The following is a 14538-nucleotide window of genomic DNA, read 5'->3' as shown; positions in this document are numbered from 1 at the left end:
CTTCAGTCATCAACATCACATAACTGGAGAGAATATAGTGTAAGTATAAGAACATTCTCAGGATACCGTCATTTGGCTTAGGCAGTCCATCACACCCTACCAACTCTGGCTTTCTCTGGCTCCTTGAATATGCCTACTATATTTTGTTCAATTGATATTTTGTTCAGGTGCACTGAATGTGAAAGTGGTTTTGTAGGCAAATATTTCTGCTATATTTAAAATCCCTTCATATTAATATATTTAGCTATAACCAGCAGTTAGTATAGATTACATAAAAAATAATAATAATTGTTTTCCCGTGAGATGGTACATGACATGAAATGTTGGAACTTTGCAAGACCATAACTCATACGGCAAGTCCGATCAACATTTGAGGTCACAAGCTGTCCTTGCTCTAAAACCTTGTCACTTTGACTATTTGCCATTTTGCATTGCTGTCCGGGTAAATGCTCTCAGGGAGTTATGATAAAGGGATCGTAACCATCGATTTTGGTGATGCCCTCTAGTGCCACCATCAGACCAATCTGAAAAGTTATTGCCAGATTGCCATAACATTTGCTGTGAACATCCATGTCTGCTAGAGGAGGTTAGGCCGGTGTCCTTTGACTACCAGTCATTTCTGGTTGCGTTTTTTGGCTAACATGAAGAATAGTCTAACAGCCAGCCTTGCTATAACCAAAGGAGGAAGACAGCTTTCTAGCCTAAAACATCAAATAGCCTAACTAGCTAAACAATCTCTTTCATACAGTACTGTTCTATAGAGGCAACAATAACTGCACAATTTATGAGACAGAGAAAAATAAGTTAAAGATCTAGGCCAATCTCCTTCCCACCAACTGTGTTGTTGGACCAGAAGTAGACAGTACAGTATATTATTTGCCTATTATTCTATCTACTTTTTGGACCAACACTACATTGGACAGGAGATAAACTGTCCCACCAAAGGTATTGTTAGTATTTAAGTATATATCTAATATATACTGTGGTAGGCCTATAACATTCCTTAACAGTTGTTTTATAAATCAGTTAAATTTCAGCAGTTTTAATATTTTTCTAATTTTATGGTAAGCACTAACACATTGTGTTATTCTGATTGAATGAATCAAATTCATTAGAATTGGTGTCCTAATGTTTCTTATCCTAACTTAACAAATCAATTTATTTCTAGGTTTTTATTTATTATGGAAATTGTATGCCAGTAATGTGAAGGGTCAGAATGACTGCTATGGCCATTCTAATAGTTTTGTAATTCCGGTCATTCTAGTGTTAGGAGGTTTGGATTTGCTTTCCTTTGGAGCAGATACAAAGATTAAGATATATTTTCATCACACTTGCAAAAGAATGACTGAAACTGAGCAAACAATTATTAACTAGTATTCACATCTATACTCCTCAAGTAATAAATCCTTCTTCCATTATAGTCAAGTTTTTTTGTATAGCCCATTATCACATGGTCGTTTCAAACCATTATAATATGCTCCTTATTCATTCCTTACACTTTAAGTGGTCCTCAACTCTCTCAGGCTGTAACTGTCAGTGCAATCAATCTAGTGCTGTCTGTAAACTGATTGTGAGATGTTGACACTACATGATGTTTATTAATTTCAGGGTTGTTAATTCATTCTCTTTATTGAGTTACTGATGTTATCTCAAAGGTGATCAGCATCTGACATTTAAGCTTGTGCGTTTATGCTTCTGTTTGAATATTGGTCTCTTATTGTTCAACCTTATTGGTGGACAGAACATCGTTGATTGGTTTATGGCACCTTATTAAGATGAATCACTGAATGAATGAATCGTGAATAATAAATATCTTATGGAGGAAATAATATTGGATTTCAATATGAAATCTCAAAGGAATAAGGATGTACCTGTATACTACTAGACTTAAAGTGAGCTTACCAAGGACAATGTGAAGCCTTCATTTTGAGAAACGGTAAAACAACAAAAGTGGTTAAACAGTGATCTTTGGTAACTGCATCACACCCAGTAATGCAACTCTAGTCATCCCTTTAATGACCAAGAATAGCCAAGTATATTGAAACAGTAGGTTTGTCCATGGAGTCCCCCCCTTCAGAAGTTTACTTAGGCCTAGCAGTCTGGACCCAAGCCCTTAATCCACCAACAGACACACCTGTAGTGGAGAGTATAAAGGCTCTGGACTGAACAGTCAGACATCAAGCTTCAAGGAGTCTCTCAAAATCATCTCCAGGACCAAGCAGACATCCAGAGAACTGCCGCTACCAGAACCAAGGGGTCACCAGAGAGCCTGAAGATGATTCCTCTCAGCCTCCTCCTGCTCCTGCTAGTGGGTCTCTCCCAGGCCTACCCCCTCATGGAAGAAGGAAGTGGAGCAGAGTTCCAGGTGGATGACCATGAGGCTGCTGACCTCGACCTCAGCACCAGGATTCTGTCCTCCAACAATGGCTCCGGGGAGATACTGGTGGAGGGAGACCTGGTGGCACCCAGAACCAGAAACGCCATGTACTGTTGGTACAACAATTGCCTGTGGAGGAAGGCCTCCAACGGCTCTGTGATGATTCCATACACAATGAGCAGTGACTTCTCTTACTGGCACAAGATGAAGATCCACCATGCCATGAAGACCTTCCATGACACCTGCATCCGCTTTGTGCCCCGTCATGACCAGAATGACTACATCAGCATTGAGAACAGAGATGGATGCTTCTCCTCTCTGGGCAGGACGGGAGGCAGACAGGTGCTCTCTCTCAACAAAGGGGGCTGTCTCTACCATGGTATCATCCAGCACGAGATCAACCATGCTCTGGGCTTCCAGCACGAGCAGACCAGATCCGATCGTGACCAGTATGTCCGAATCAACTGGAGCAACATTGACCCTAGAATGGCCTACAACTTCCACAGGCAGTACACCAATAACCTGGACACCCCCTATGACTACTCCTCCATCATGCACTATGGCAGAACAGCCTTCTCCATCAAGCACGGACAGGACAGCATCACCCCCATTCCTGACTCCAATGTGCAGATTGGACAGAGACAGGATCTGTCCGACATTGACATTCTGAGGATCAACCGACTCTACGGCTGCTGAGAAGATGACTCGATTACTAAAGACGATACATTTGACAGAAAGAAAAAGAAAAGCTCACATACAGACGCAGCGCTCAAAAATCAAACCAATTCTGCTGCTTGTCTGCTGCTTGTTGCTGCTTGTGTGCCACTTAAGTCTACTCAGGTGTTAATTTTCCGGGGGTGTTGGCTGGGGGAACAAAGGGAGGGTAGTTAACTTAAGTGCTTCCCCAGGGAGGGGGTCGGGGGCTACTGCCCTCAGACCCCCAAAATAATTTTTATATGGGCAGTCTGACTTGGGGTACTGACCATATATTAGTCTTGCAATGCATGATAAGTAAACAGTGAAAAAAGCTAAGAAATCTGATGGGGCTGGGACATTTGGGACGAATAAAGATTTAAGATGAAAATCTGCCCAGCCTGTGGGAGGAAGTGGAGGTGTGAAATCTGGCCCGGTCAAGAACAATAGAGGAGTGGTAGAGAGTGGTAGAGAGGCATGAGAGGTTTGAGTTTTGAGTGCTGTATCTGTATATAGTTACCGCAGTAGTTTATTTATATACGTACTACTACAGCATGTCCTGGGTCATTCTTAATATTGTGCTTGGGTATAATAATGCAGTCATGTGCAGAAAGCATTCTATTAAAAGTTAAGAGAATGGCAATAATTGTTGTTTTGCTCTTCCTTCCTACACACTCCTTTACTGTACAAATAAATATACAGCAGCTACACATTTATAAACATGTACATACATATATACACACAAACCCACATCAATTAATTATATGACCAAATAATTTATATCTTATTTACAGTACCACATTATAGCCTACCCAGAAGCCATAAAGAAAACTGTTCACAGGTATTCAAGTCAGTGGTGAAAACTATAATAATGGCTTCAGTGGTGTTAAAACCTGTTAAGCTGTAAGGTCCCCTTATAAGGGGACCCTGCTTTTCTTTATCATAAATCGATCAATAGAGACCGTATTAGATCCCCATGTGGGGTATCATTGGAAAGCCACACTCATTGGCTACAACCCTGTCCATATCTTTTTGAGATCGCCAAATGATTGACGGAGCTAGAGCCCCAGGAGTCGTGGGTGGTAATGTGTACTTTGGCACACGCCTCACATATCGGCATGTAACTCGAGAACCGCTGAACGGATTTTGTCACCTGAAAGGGCAATCGACAGGAAACAAATAGGGCTATAATTATATCTATATATTGGTCAGTAAATTGGCTCGTTTGGCTCGTGGCTCGTTGCGAATGGTCGTCATGCATGTTAAGACATTAATGTTGTGTTTTTTTTCAAATGTATCCAAGAGTAAAGATCTTAACCCTATCAAAACAGCAGTCAAAGTGTATCTTTTCATTTTTACCGATGTTTTATAAGATTGACCGAAAATAAGAATTTATCGAAAAAATACGAATTATATCTCTTTTATCGTAAAACCGTGAGGAAATGACTAAATCCAGATTTAACACTGCCATTGGAAAGAGGAGCCTTTTCCCTATCCATATATGTATGATTTGGCCATAATAAGGTCATGGTCAAGTTCAAGGTCAAATATGAATTTAAAATTAAAATTGATTATAATTTATTACTGTATCTACAAATCCTTCTGTTTAATCATCTTCCCTTTATTCATTTGCTTAGATCTTTTGTACACTTGATCTCAAGAAGGTGCTGAATGAGCTCAGTGAGCAAAATCTCTAGCACAGCAATTGTAACATGGTGTTATTCACCGGCACAGATGCAAAATAAAATCATAATTTATATTCTCCTTTTTCTCATTACAATTTACTCAAGCCTAGTAACAGACACAATATTTCTGACACTGGGAATACATAAATTTACCTTCCATTTACTTAGGCATGTACCTTTACGCAAAATTTCTGAAAATAGGGCTACAGCTTAACAGGAGACTTGACTTCAAATTAATGCAAATTAATCCATTCAACGTTGCACGTCTGGCTCACCAATTTTAGATTAAACTGTCAAACTTTTAAATGTGATTGCATATGTATACTGCAAAGTTACTTATTTTGGGTGTGATGATTGTTTGCTTGTATGTGTGACTTATCTGGCTTGTGTAGACGAAACCATTTACACTTGACAAACATGTGGCCCAAATGTGTATCAAACCACTTGCCACCTGTGTCCAACAATTTTTTCCAAATTAAACAATTCTGGTTGGTATTGGTAAAGGACATGTGTATGTTGTTCACAATAAAACATGGTTACCCTGAATAAATGCATCTCTGTGTAAAGAGGTAAAAACAACAAGGTGATTCTTTTGACATGATTTTCTCCTACTCCCTCAGGACTCGCTTCGCTGTACTATTACCAAGAGTGCTAGCTTTGAAGTGAAGCGCTAACAAAATATAACAATGGTTGTGAATGTAATTCTATCTCCAAAGCTACAAGCTTCCGAATCCTCTTCTGTTATGAGATTTGCTGAACTAGTGAACCAAATATAGACTGAGAATTAGGCCATTATATACATGTAATGTAGTCTTGGAGGCGTGTTTTTATACTGATTGATATATATTGATATAATATCCGTACCGGTATTGGTTAGTGAACATTTGTCTACCTTACAGCCAGCCAATCGTGTACACGGTAATTAAGTAGTAAGATTGGCAAAAAAAACACGCCTCCAAGACTACATTACATGTATATAATGGCCTAATTCTCAGTCTATATTTGGTTCACTAGTTCAGCAAATCTCATAACAGAAGAGGATTCGGAAGCTTGTAGCTTTGGAGCTAGAATTACATTTACAACCATTGTTATATTTTGTTAGCGCTTCACTTCAAAGCTAGCACTCTTGGTAATAGTACAGCGAAGCGAGGCCTGAGGGAGTTGGAGAAAATCATGTCAAAAAAATCACCTTGTTGTTTTTACCTCTTTACACAGAGATGCATTTATTCAGGGTAACCATGTTTTATTGTGAACAACATACACATGTCCTTTACCAATACCAACCAGAATTGTTTAATTTGGAAACATTTGTTGGACACAGGTGGCAAGTGGTTTGATACACATTTGGGCCACATGTTTGTCAAGTGTAAATGGTTTCGTCTACACAAGCCAGATAAGTCACACATACAAGCAAACAATCATCACACCCAAAATAAGTTACTTTGCAGTAAATATGCAATCACATTTAAAAGTTTGACAGTTTGATCTAAAATTGGTGAGCCAGACGTGCAACGTTGAATGTATTAATTTGCATTAATTTGAAGTCAAGTCTCCTGTTAAGCTGTAGCCCTATTTTCTGAAATTTTGCCTAAAGGTACATGTAAATGGAAGATTGCTCCGCTTCTACAAGGTAAATTTATGTATTCCCAGTGTCAGAAATATTGTGTCTGTTACTAGGCTTGAGTAAATTGTAATGAGAAAAAGGAGAATATAAATTATGATTTTATTTTGCATCTGTGCCGGTGAATAACACCATGTTACAATTGCTGTGCTAGAGATTTTGCTCACTGAGCTCATTCAGCACCTTCTTGAGATCAAGTGTACAAAAGATCTAAGCAAATGAATAAAGGGAAGATGATTAAACAGAAGGATTTGTAGATACAGTAATGAATTATAACCAATTTTAATTATAAATTCATATTTGACCTTGAACTTGACCTTGACCTTATTATGGCCAAATCATACATCTATGGATAGGGAAAAGGCTCCTCTTTCCAATGGCAGTGTTAAATCTGGATTTAGTCATTTCCTCACGGTTCTACGATAAAAGAGATATAATTCGAATTCTTTTGATAAATTCTTATTTTCGGTAAATCTTATAAAACATCGGTACAAATTTAAAGATACACTTTGACTGCTGTTTTGATAGGGTTAAGGTCTTTACTCTTGGATACATTTAAAAAAAAAACACAACATTAACGTCTTAACATGCAAGGGCCCACATGCAAGGGCCCACATGTGGGCCCTCTTGACGACCATTCGCAACAAGCCAATTTGCCGACCTCTAGCGGCTCGGCTATGCATTTATTTTAATATAATATACAGATATAATTATAGCCCTATTTGTTTCCTGTCGATTGCCCTTTCAGGTGATCAAATCCGTTCAGCGGTTCTCGAGTTACATGCCGATATGTGAGGCGTGTGCCAAAGTACACATTACCACCCACGACTCCCGGGGCTCTAGCTCCGTCAATCATTTGGCGATCTCAAAAAGATATGGACAGGGTTGTAGCCAATGAGTGTGGCTTTCCAATGATACCCCACATGGGGATCTAATACGGTCTCTATTGATCGATTTATGATAAAGAAAAGCAGGGTCCCCTTATAAGGGGACCTTACAGCTTAACAGGTTTTAACACCACTGAAGCCATTATTATAGTTTCCACCACTGACTTGAATACCTGTGAACAGTTTTCTTTATGGTTTCTGGGTAGGCTATAATGTGGTACTGTAAATAAGATATAAATTATTTGGTCATATAATGAATTGATGTGGGTTTGTGTGTATAATATGTATGTACATGTTTATAAATGTGTAGCTGCTGTATATTTATTTGTACAGTAAAGGAGTGTGTAGGAAGGAAGAGCAAAACAACAATTATTGCCATTCTCTTAACTTTTAATAGAATGCTTTCTGCACATGATTGCATTATTATACCCAAGCACAATATTAAGAATGACCCAGGACATGCTGTAGTAGTACGCATATAAATAAACTACTGCGGTAACTATATATGTGAGCTTTTCTTTTTCTTTCTGTCAAATGTATCGTCTTTAGTAATCGAGTCATCTTCTCAGCAGCCGTAGAGTCGGTTGATCCTCAGAATGTCAATGTCGGACAGATCCTGTCTCTGTCCAATCTGCACATTGGAGTCAGGAATGGGGGTGATGCTGTCCTGTCCGTGCTTGATGGAGAAGGCTGTTCTGCCATAGTGCATGATGGAGGAGTAGTCATAGGGGGTGTCCAGGTTATTGGTGTACTGCCTGTGGAAGTTGTAGGCCATACTAGGGTCAATGTTGCTCCAGTTGATTCGGACATACTGGTCACGATCGGATCTGGTCTGCTCGTGCTGGAAGCCCAGAGCATGGTTGATCTCGTGCTGGATGATACCATGGTAGAGACAGCCCCCTTTGTTCAGAGAGAGCACCTGTCTGCCTCCCGTCCTGCCCAGAGAGGAGAAGCATCCATCTCTGTTCTCAATGCTGATGTAGTCATTCTGGTCATGACGGGGCACAAAGCGGATGCAGGTGTTGTCATGGAAGGTCTTCATGGCATGGTGGATCTTCATCTTGTGCCAGTAAGAGAAGTCACTGCTCATTGTGTATGGAATCATCACAGAGCCGTTGGAGGCCCTCCTCCACAGGCAATTGTTGTACCAACAGTACATGGCGTTTCTGGTTCTGGGTGCCACCAGGTCTCCCTCCACCAGTATCTCCCCGGAGCCATTGTTGGATGACAGAATCCTTGTGCTGAGGTCGAGGTCAGCAGCCTCATGGTCATCCACCTGGAACTCTGCTCCACTTCCTTCCTCCATGAGGGGGTAGGCCCGGGAGAGACCAACCAGCAGGAGCAGGAGGAGGCTGAGAGGAATCATCTTCAGGCTCTCTGGTGACCCCTTGGTTCTGGTAGCGGCGGTTCTCTGGATGTCTGCTTGGTCCTGGAGATGATTTTGAGAGACTCCTTGAAGCTTGATGTCTGACTGTTCAGTCCAGAGCCTTTATACTCTCCTCTACAGGTGTGTCTGTTGGTGGATTAAGGGCTTGGGTCCAGACTGCTAGGCCTAAGTAAACTTCTGAAGGGGGGGACTCCATGGACAAACCTACTGTTTCAATATACTTGGCTATTCTTGGTCATTAAAGGGATGACTAGAGTTGCATTACTGGGTGTGATGCAGTTACCAAAGATCACTGTTTAACCACTTTTGTTGTTTTACCGTTTCTCAAAATGAAGGCTTCACATTGTCCTTGGTAAGCTCACTTTACGTCTAGTAGTATACAGGTACATCCTTATTCCTTTGAGATTTCATATTGAAATCCAATATTATTTCCTCCATAAGATATTTATTATTCACGATTCATTCATTCAGTGATTCATCTTAATAAGGTGCCATAAACCAATCAACGATGTTCTGTCCACCAATAAGGTTGAACAATAAGAGACCAATATTCAAACAGAAGCATAAACGCACAAGCTTAAATGTCAGATGCTGATCACCTTTGAGATAACATCAGTAACTCAATAAAGAGAATGAATTAACAAACCTGAAATTAATAAACATCGTGTAGTGTCAACATCTCACAATCAGTTTACAGACAGCACTAGATTGATTGCACTGACAGTTACAGCCTGAGAGAGTTGAGGGCCACTTAAAGTGTAAGGAATGAATAAGGAGCATATTATAATGGTTTGAAACGACCATGTGATAATGGGCTATACAAAAAAACTTGACTATAATGGAAGAATGATTTATTAATTGAGGAGTATAGATGTGAATACTAGTTAATAATTGTTTGCTCAGTTTCAGTCATTCTTTTGCAAGTGTGATGAAAATATATCTTAATCTTTGTATCTGCTCCAAAGGAAAGCAAATCCAAGCCTCCTAACACTAGAATGACCGGAATTACAAAACTATTAGAATGGCCATAGCAGTCATTCTGACCCTTCACATTGCTGGCATACAATTTCCATAATAAATAAAAACCTAGAAATAAATTGATTTGTTAAGTTAGGATAAGAAACATTAGGACACCAATTCGAATGAATTTGATTAATTCAATCGGAATAACACAATGTGTTAGTGCTTACCATAAAATTAGAAAAATATTAAAACAGCTGAAATTTAACTGATTTATAAAACAACTGTTAAGGAATGTTATAGGCCTACCACAGTATTAAATACTAACAATATCTTTGGTGGGACAGTTTATCTCCTGTCCAATGTAGTGTTGGTCCAAAAAGTAGATAGAATAATATAATAGGCAAATAATATACTGTACTGTCTACTTCTGGTCCAACAACACAGTTGGTGGGAAGGAGATTGGCCTAGATCTTTAACTTATTTTTCTCTGTCTCATAAATTGTGCAGTTATTGTTGCCTCTATAGAACAGTACTGTATGAAAGAGATTGTTTAGCTAGTTAGGCTATTTGATGTTTTAGGCTATAAAGCTGTCTTCCTCCTTTGGTTATAGCAAGGCTGGCTGTTAGACTATTCTTCATGTTAGCCAAAAAACGCAACCAGAAATGACTGGTAGTCAAAGGACACCGGCCTAACCTCCTCAGGGGTTCCCAAACTTTTCAGGCCGGGACCCAGAAAATAAGGCGTCAGAGAGCCGCGGCCCAATGCACATCATCAGGCTTTTTTTTTTTTTTTTTTTTTATGTGACCGATTTTTTAAGCCAAATATCACTTCCATCCTATTAAGTTAGTTCAAGTTAGTTATTCATTTATATGTGCTATTTATGAGAGGGCTAACTTGTTGCAAAATAATAATGATAATAATAATAGCCTCATTAAAATACTATACTATGCTTCGGTTGTTTTCAGCGTTTTATGTGCATAATCTGTTATTTAGTTTGAAATTTCGTTGAAATAAGTAGATTTTTCATTTTTGTTTATTTATTAAGTTAATATAAAACCATAGAGTCACATTTTAGAATACAATAGAATAGAATTTTACAATACAACTAGAAACACTGTCCTGGCCTGCTTCTAAGTTCAGTGGCCTGACAAAAAAAAAATATATATATATATTTTTTCTTTGGAAATCATCTCGCGGCCCTCCCGTGGCTGCTCGCGGCCCACCTTTGGGTCGCGACCCCAACTTTGGGAACCAGTCTAGCAGACATGGATGTTCATAGCAAATGTTATGGCAATCTGGCAATAACTTTTCAGATTGGTCTGATGGTGGCACTAGAGGGCATCACCAAAATCGATGGTTACGAATATAACTCTAGTTATATGAGTTAGTTTGCAGCTTCAAAGTTTGCACTGTGGGTAATATCCGTACCGGTATTGGTTAGTGAACATTTGTCTACCTTACAGCCAGCCAATCGTGTACACGGTAATTAAGTAGTAAGATTGGCAAGAAAACACGCCTCCAAGACTACATTACATGTATATAATGGCCTAATTCTCAGTCTATATTTGGTTCACTAGTTCAGCAAATCTCATAACAGAAGAGGATTCGGAAGCTTGTAGCTTTGGAGCTAGAATTACATTTACAACCATTGTTATATTTTGTTAGCGCTTCACTTCAAAGCTAGCACTCTTGGTAATAGTACAGCGAAGCGAGGCCTGAGGGAGTAGGAGAAAATCATGTCAAAAAAATCACCTTGTTGTTTTTACCTCTTTACACAGAGATGCATTTATTCAGGGTAACCATGTTTTATTGTGAACAACATACACATGTCCTTTACCAATACCAACCAGAATTGTTTAATTTGGAAACATTTGTTGGACACAGGTGGCAAGTGGTTTGATACACATTTGGGCCACATGTTTGTCAAGTGTAAATGGTTTCGTCTACACAAGCCAGATAAGTCACACATACAAGCAAACAATCATCACACCCAAAATAAGTTACTTTGCAGTAAATATGCAATCACATTTAAAAGTTTGACAGTTTGATCTAAAATTGGTGAGCCAGACGTACAATGTTGAATGTATTAATTTGCATTAATTTGAAGTCAAGTCTCCTGTTAAGCTGTAGCCCTATTTTCTGAAATGTTGCCTAAAGGTACATGCCTAAGTAAATGGAAGATTGCTCCGCTTCTACAAGGTAAATTTATGTATTCCCAGTGTCAGAAATATTGTGTCTGTTACTAGGCTTGAGTAAATTGTAATGAGAAAAAGGAGAATATAAATTATGATTTTATTTTGCATCTGTGCCGGTGAATAACACCATGTTACAATTGCTGTGCTAGAGATTTTGCTCACTGAGCTCATTCAGCACCTTCTTGAGATCAAGTGTACAAAAGATCTAAGCAAATGAATAAAGGGAAGATGATTAAACAGAAGGATTTGTAGATACAGTAATGAATTATAACCAATTTTAATTATAAATTCATATTTGACCTTGAACTTGACCTTGACCTTATTATGGCCAAATCATACATCTATGGATAGGGAAAAGGCTCCTCTTTCCAATGGCAGTGTTAAATCTGGATTTAGTCATTTCCTCACGGTTCTACGATAAAAGAGATATAATTCGAATTCTTTTGATAAATTCTTATTTTCGGTAAATCTTATAAAACATCGGTACAAATTTAAAGATACACTTTGACTGCTGTTTTGATAGGGTTAAGGTCTTTACTCTTGGATACATTTAAAAAAAAAACACAACATTAACGTCTTAACATGCAAGGGCCCACATGCAAGGGCCCACATGTGGGCCCTCTTGACGACCATTCGCAACAAGCCAATTTGCCGACCTCTAGCGGCTCGGCTATGCATTTATTTTAATATAATATACAGATATAATTATAGCCCTATTTGTTTCCTGTCGATTGCCCTTTCAGGTGATCAAATCCGTTCAGCGGTTCTCGAGTTACATGCCGATATGTGAGGCATGTGCCAAAGTACACATTACCACCCACGACTCCCGGGGCTCTAGCTCCGTCAATCATTTGGCGATCTCAAAAAGATATGGACAGGGTTGTAGCCAATGAGTGTGGCTTTCCAATGATACCCCACATGGGGATCTAATACGGTCTCTATTGATCGATTTATGATAAAGAAAAGCAGGGTCCCCTTATAAGGGGACCTTACAGCTTAACAGGTTTTAACACCACTGAAGCCATTATTATAGTTTCCACCACTGACTTGAATACCTGTGAACAGTTTTCTTTATGGTTTCTGGGTAGGCTATAATGTGGTACTGTAAATAAGATATAAATTATTTGGTCATATAATGAATTGATGTGGGTTTGTGTGTATAATATGTATGTACATGTTTATAAATGTGTAGCTGCTGTATATTTATTTGTACAGTAAAGGAGTGTGTAGGAAGGAAGAGCAAAACAACAATTATTGCCATTCTCTTAACTTTTAATAGAATGCTTTCTGCACATGATTGCATTATTATACCCAAGCACAATATTAAGAATGACCCAGGACATGCTGTAGTAGTACGCATATAAATAAACTACTGCGGTAACTATATATGTGAGCTTTTCTTTTTCTTTCTGTCAAATGTATCGTCTTTAGTAATCGAGTCATCTTCTCAGCAGCCGTAGAGTCGGTTGATCCTCAGAATGTCAATGTCGGACAGATCCTGTCTCTGTCCAATCTGCACATTGGAGTCAGGAATGGGGGTGATGCTGTCCTGTCCGTGCTTGATGGAGAAGGCTGTTCTGCCATAGTGCATGATGGAGGAGTAGTCATAGGGGGTGTCCAGGTTATTGGTGTACTGCCTGTGGAAGTTGTAGGCCATACTAGGGTCAATGTTGCTCCAGTTGATTCGGACATACTGGTCACGATCGGATCTGGTCTGCTCGTGCTGGAAGCCCAGAGCATGGTTGATCTCGTGCTGGATGATACCATGGTAGAGACAGCCCCCTTTGTTCAGAGAGAGCACCTGTCTGCCTCCCGTCCTGCCCAGAGAGGAGAAGCATCCATCTCTGTTCTCAATGCTGATGTAGTCATTCTGGTCATGACGGGGCACAAAGCGGATGCAGGTGTTGTCATGGAAGGTCTTCATGGCATGGTGGATCTTCATCTTGTGCCAGTAAGAGAAGTCACTGCTCATTGTGTATGGAATCATCACAGAGCCGTTGGAGGCCCTCCTCCACAGGCAATTGTTGTACCAACAGTACATGGCGTTTCTGGTTCTGGGTGCCACCAGGTCTCCCTCCACCAGTATCTCCCCGGAGCCATTGTTGGATGACAGAATCCTTGTGCTGAGGTCGAGGTCAGCAGCCTCATGGTCATCCACCTGGAACTCTGCTCCACTTCCTTCCTCCATGAGGGGGTAGGCCCGGGAGAGACCAACCAGCAGGAGCAGGAGGAGGCTGAGAGGAATCATCTTCAGGCTCTCTGGTGACCCCTTGGTTCTGGTAGCGGCGGTTCTCTGGATGTCTGCTTGGTCCTGGAGATGATTTTGAGAGACTCCTTGAAGCTTGATGTCTGACTGTTCAGTCCAGAGCCTTTATACTCTCCTCTACAGGTGTGTCTGTTGGTGGATTAAGGGCTTGGGTCCAGACTGCTAGGCCTAAGTAAACTTCTGAAGGGGGGGACTCCATGGACAAACCTACTGTTTCAATATACTTGGCTATTCTTGGTCATTAAAGGGATGACTAGAGTTGCATTACTGGGTGTGATGCAGTTACCAAAGATCACTGTTTAACCACTTTTGTTGTTTTACCGTTTCTCAAAATGAAGGCTTCACATTGTCCTTGGTAAGCTCACTTTACGTCTAGTAGTATACAGGTACATCCTTATTCCTTTGAGATTTCATATTGAAATCCAATATTATTTCCTCCATAAGATATTTATTATTCACGATT

The 14538-nt window shown here is 39.8% G+C and overlaps 3 protein-coding genes across 3 annotated transcripts; 1 reads left to right on the top strand and 2 right to left on the bottom strand.

Moving 5' to 3' along the window:
• Positions 1-2275: 2275 nt before the first annotated feature.
• On the top strand, positions 2276-3073 carry LOC311247132 (hatching enzyme 1.2-like; the record flags this gene model as incomplete). The annotated part of the gene is made up of 1 exon (XM_084337447.1): positions 2276-3073. The coding sequence occupies one exon, from the start codon at positions 2276-2278 to the stop codon at positions 3071-3073; it is 798 nt and encodes a 265-aa protein (XP_084193573.1).
• A 4755-nt stretch (positions 3074-7828) lies between these two features.
• Positions 7829-8629, bottom strand: LOC311246968 (hatching enzyme 1.2-like; the record flags this gene model as incomplete). Its single annotated transcript, XM_084337238.1, has 1 exon — positions 7829-8629. One exon carries the CDS (start codon positions 8627-8629, stop codon positions 7829-7831), a length of 801 nt encoding a protein of 266 aa, XP_084193364.1.
• A 4627-nt stretch (positions 8630-13256) lies between these two features.
• Positions 13257-14057, bottom strand: LOC311247336 (hatching enzyme 1.2-like; the record flags this gene model as incomplete). Its single annotated transcript, XM_084337701.1, has 1 exon — positions 13257-14057. The coding sequence occupies one exon, from the start codon at positions 14055-14057 to the stop codon at positions 13257-13259; it is 801 nt and encodes a 266-aa protein (XP_084193827.1).
• Positions 14058-14538: the final 481 nt, after the last annotated feature.

Source organism: Notolepis coatsorum (assembly GCF_963971535.1).
Source record: "Notolepis coatsorum genome assembly, chromosome: 20".
In the NCBI taxonomy this organism is placed as follows: domain Eukaryota; kingdom Metazoa; phylum Chordata; class Actinopteri; order Aulopiformes; family Paralepididae; genus Notolepis; species Notolepis coatsorum.
The sequence above is the reverse complement of the archived record's forward strand: the minus strand, read 5'-3'. Positions and strand labels throughout refer to the sequence as shown.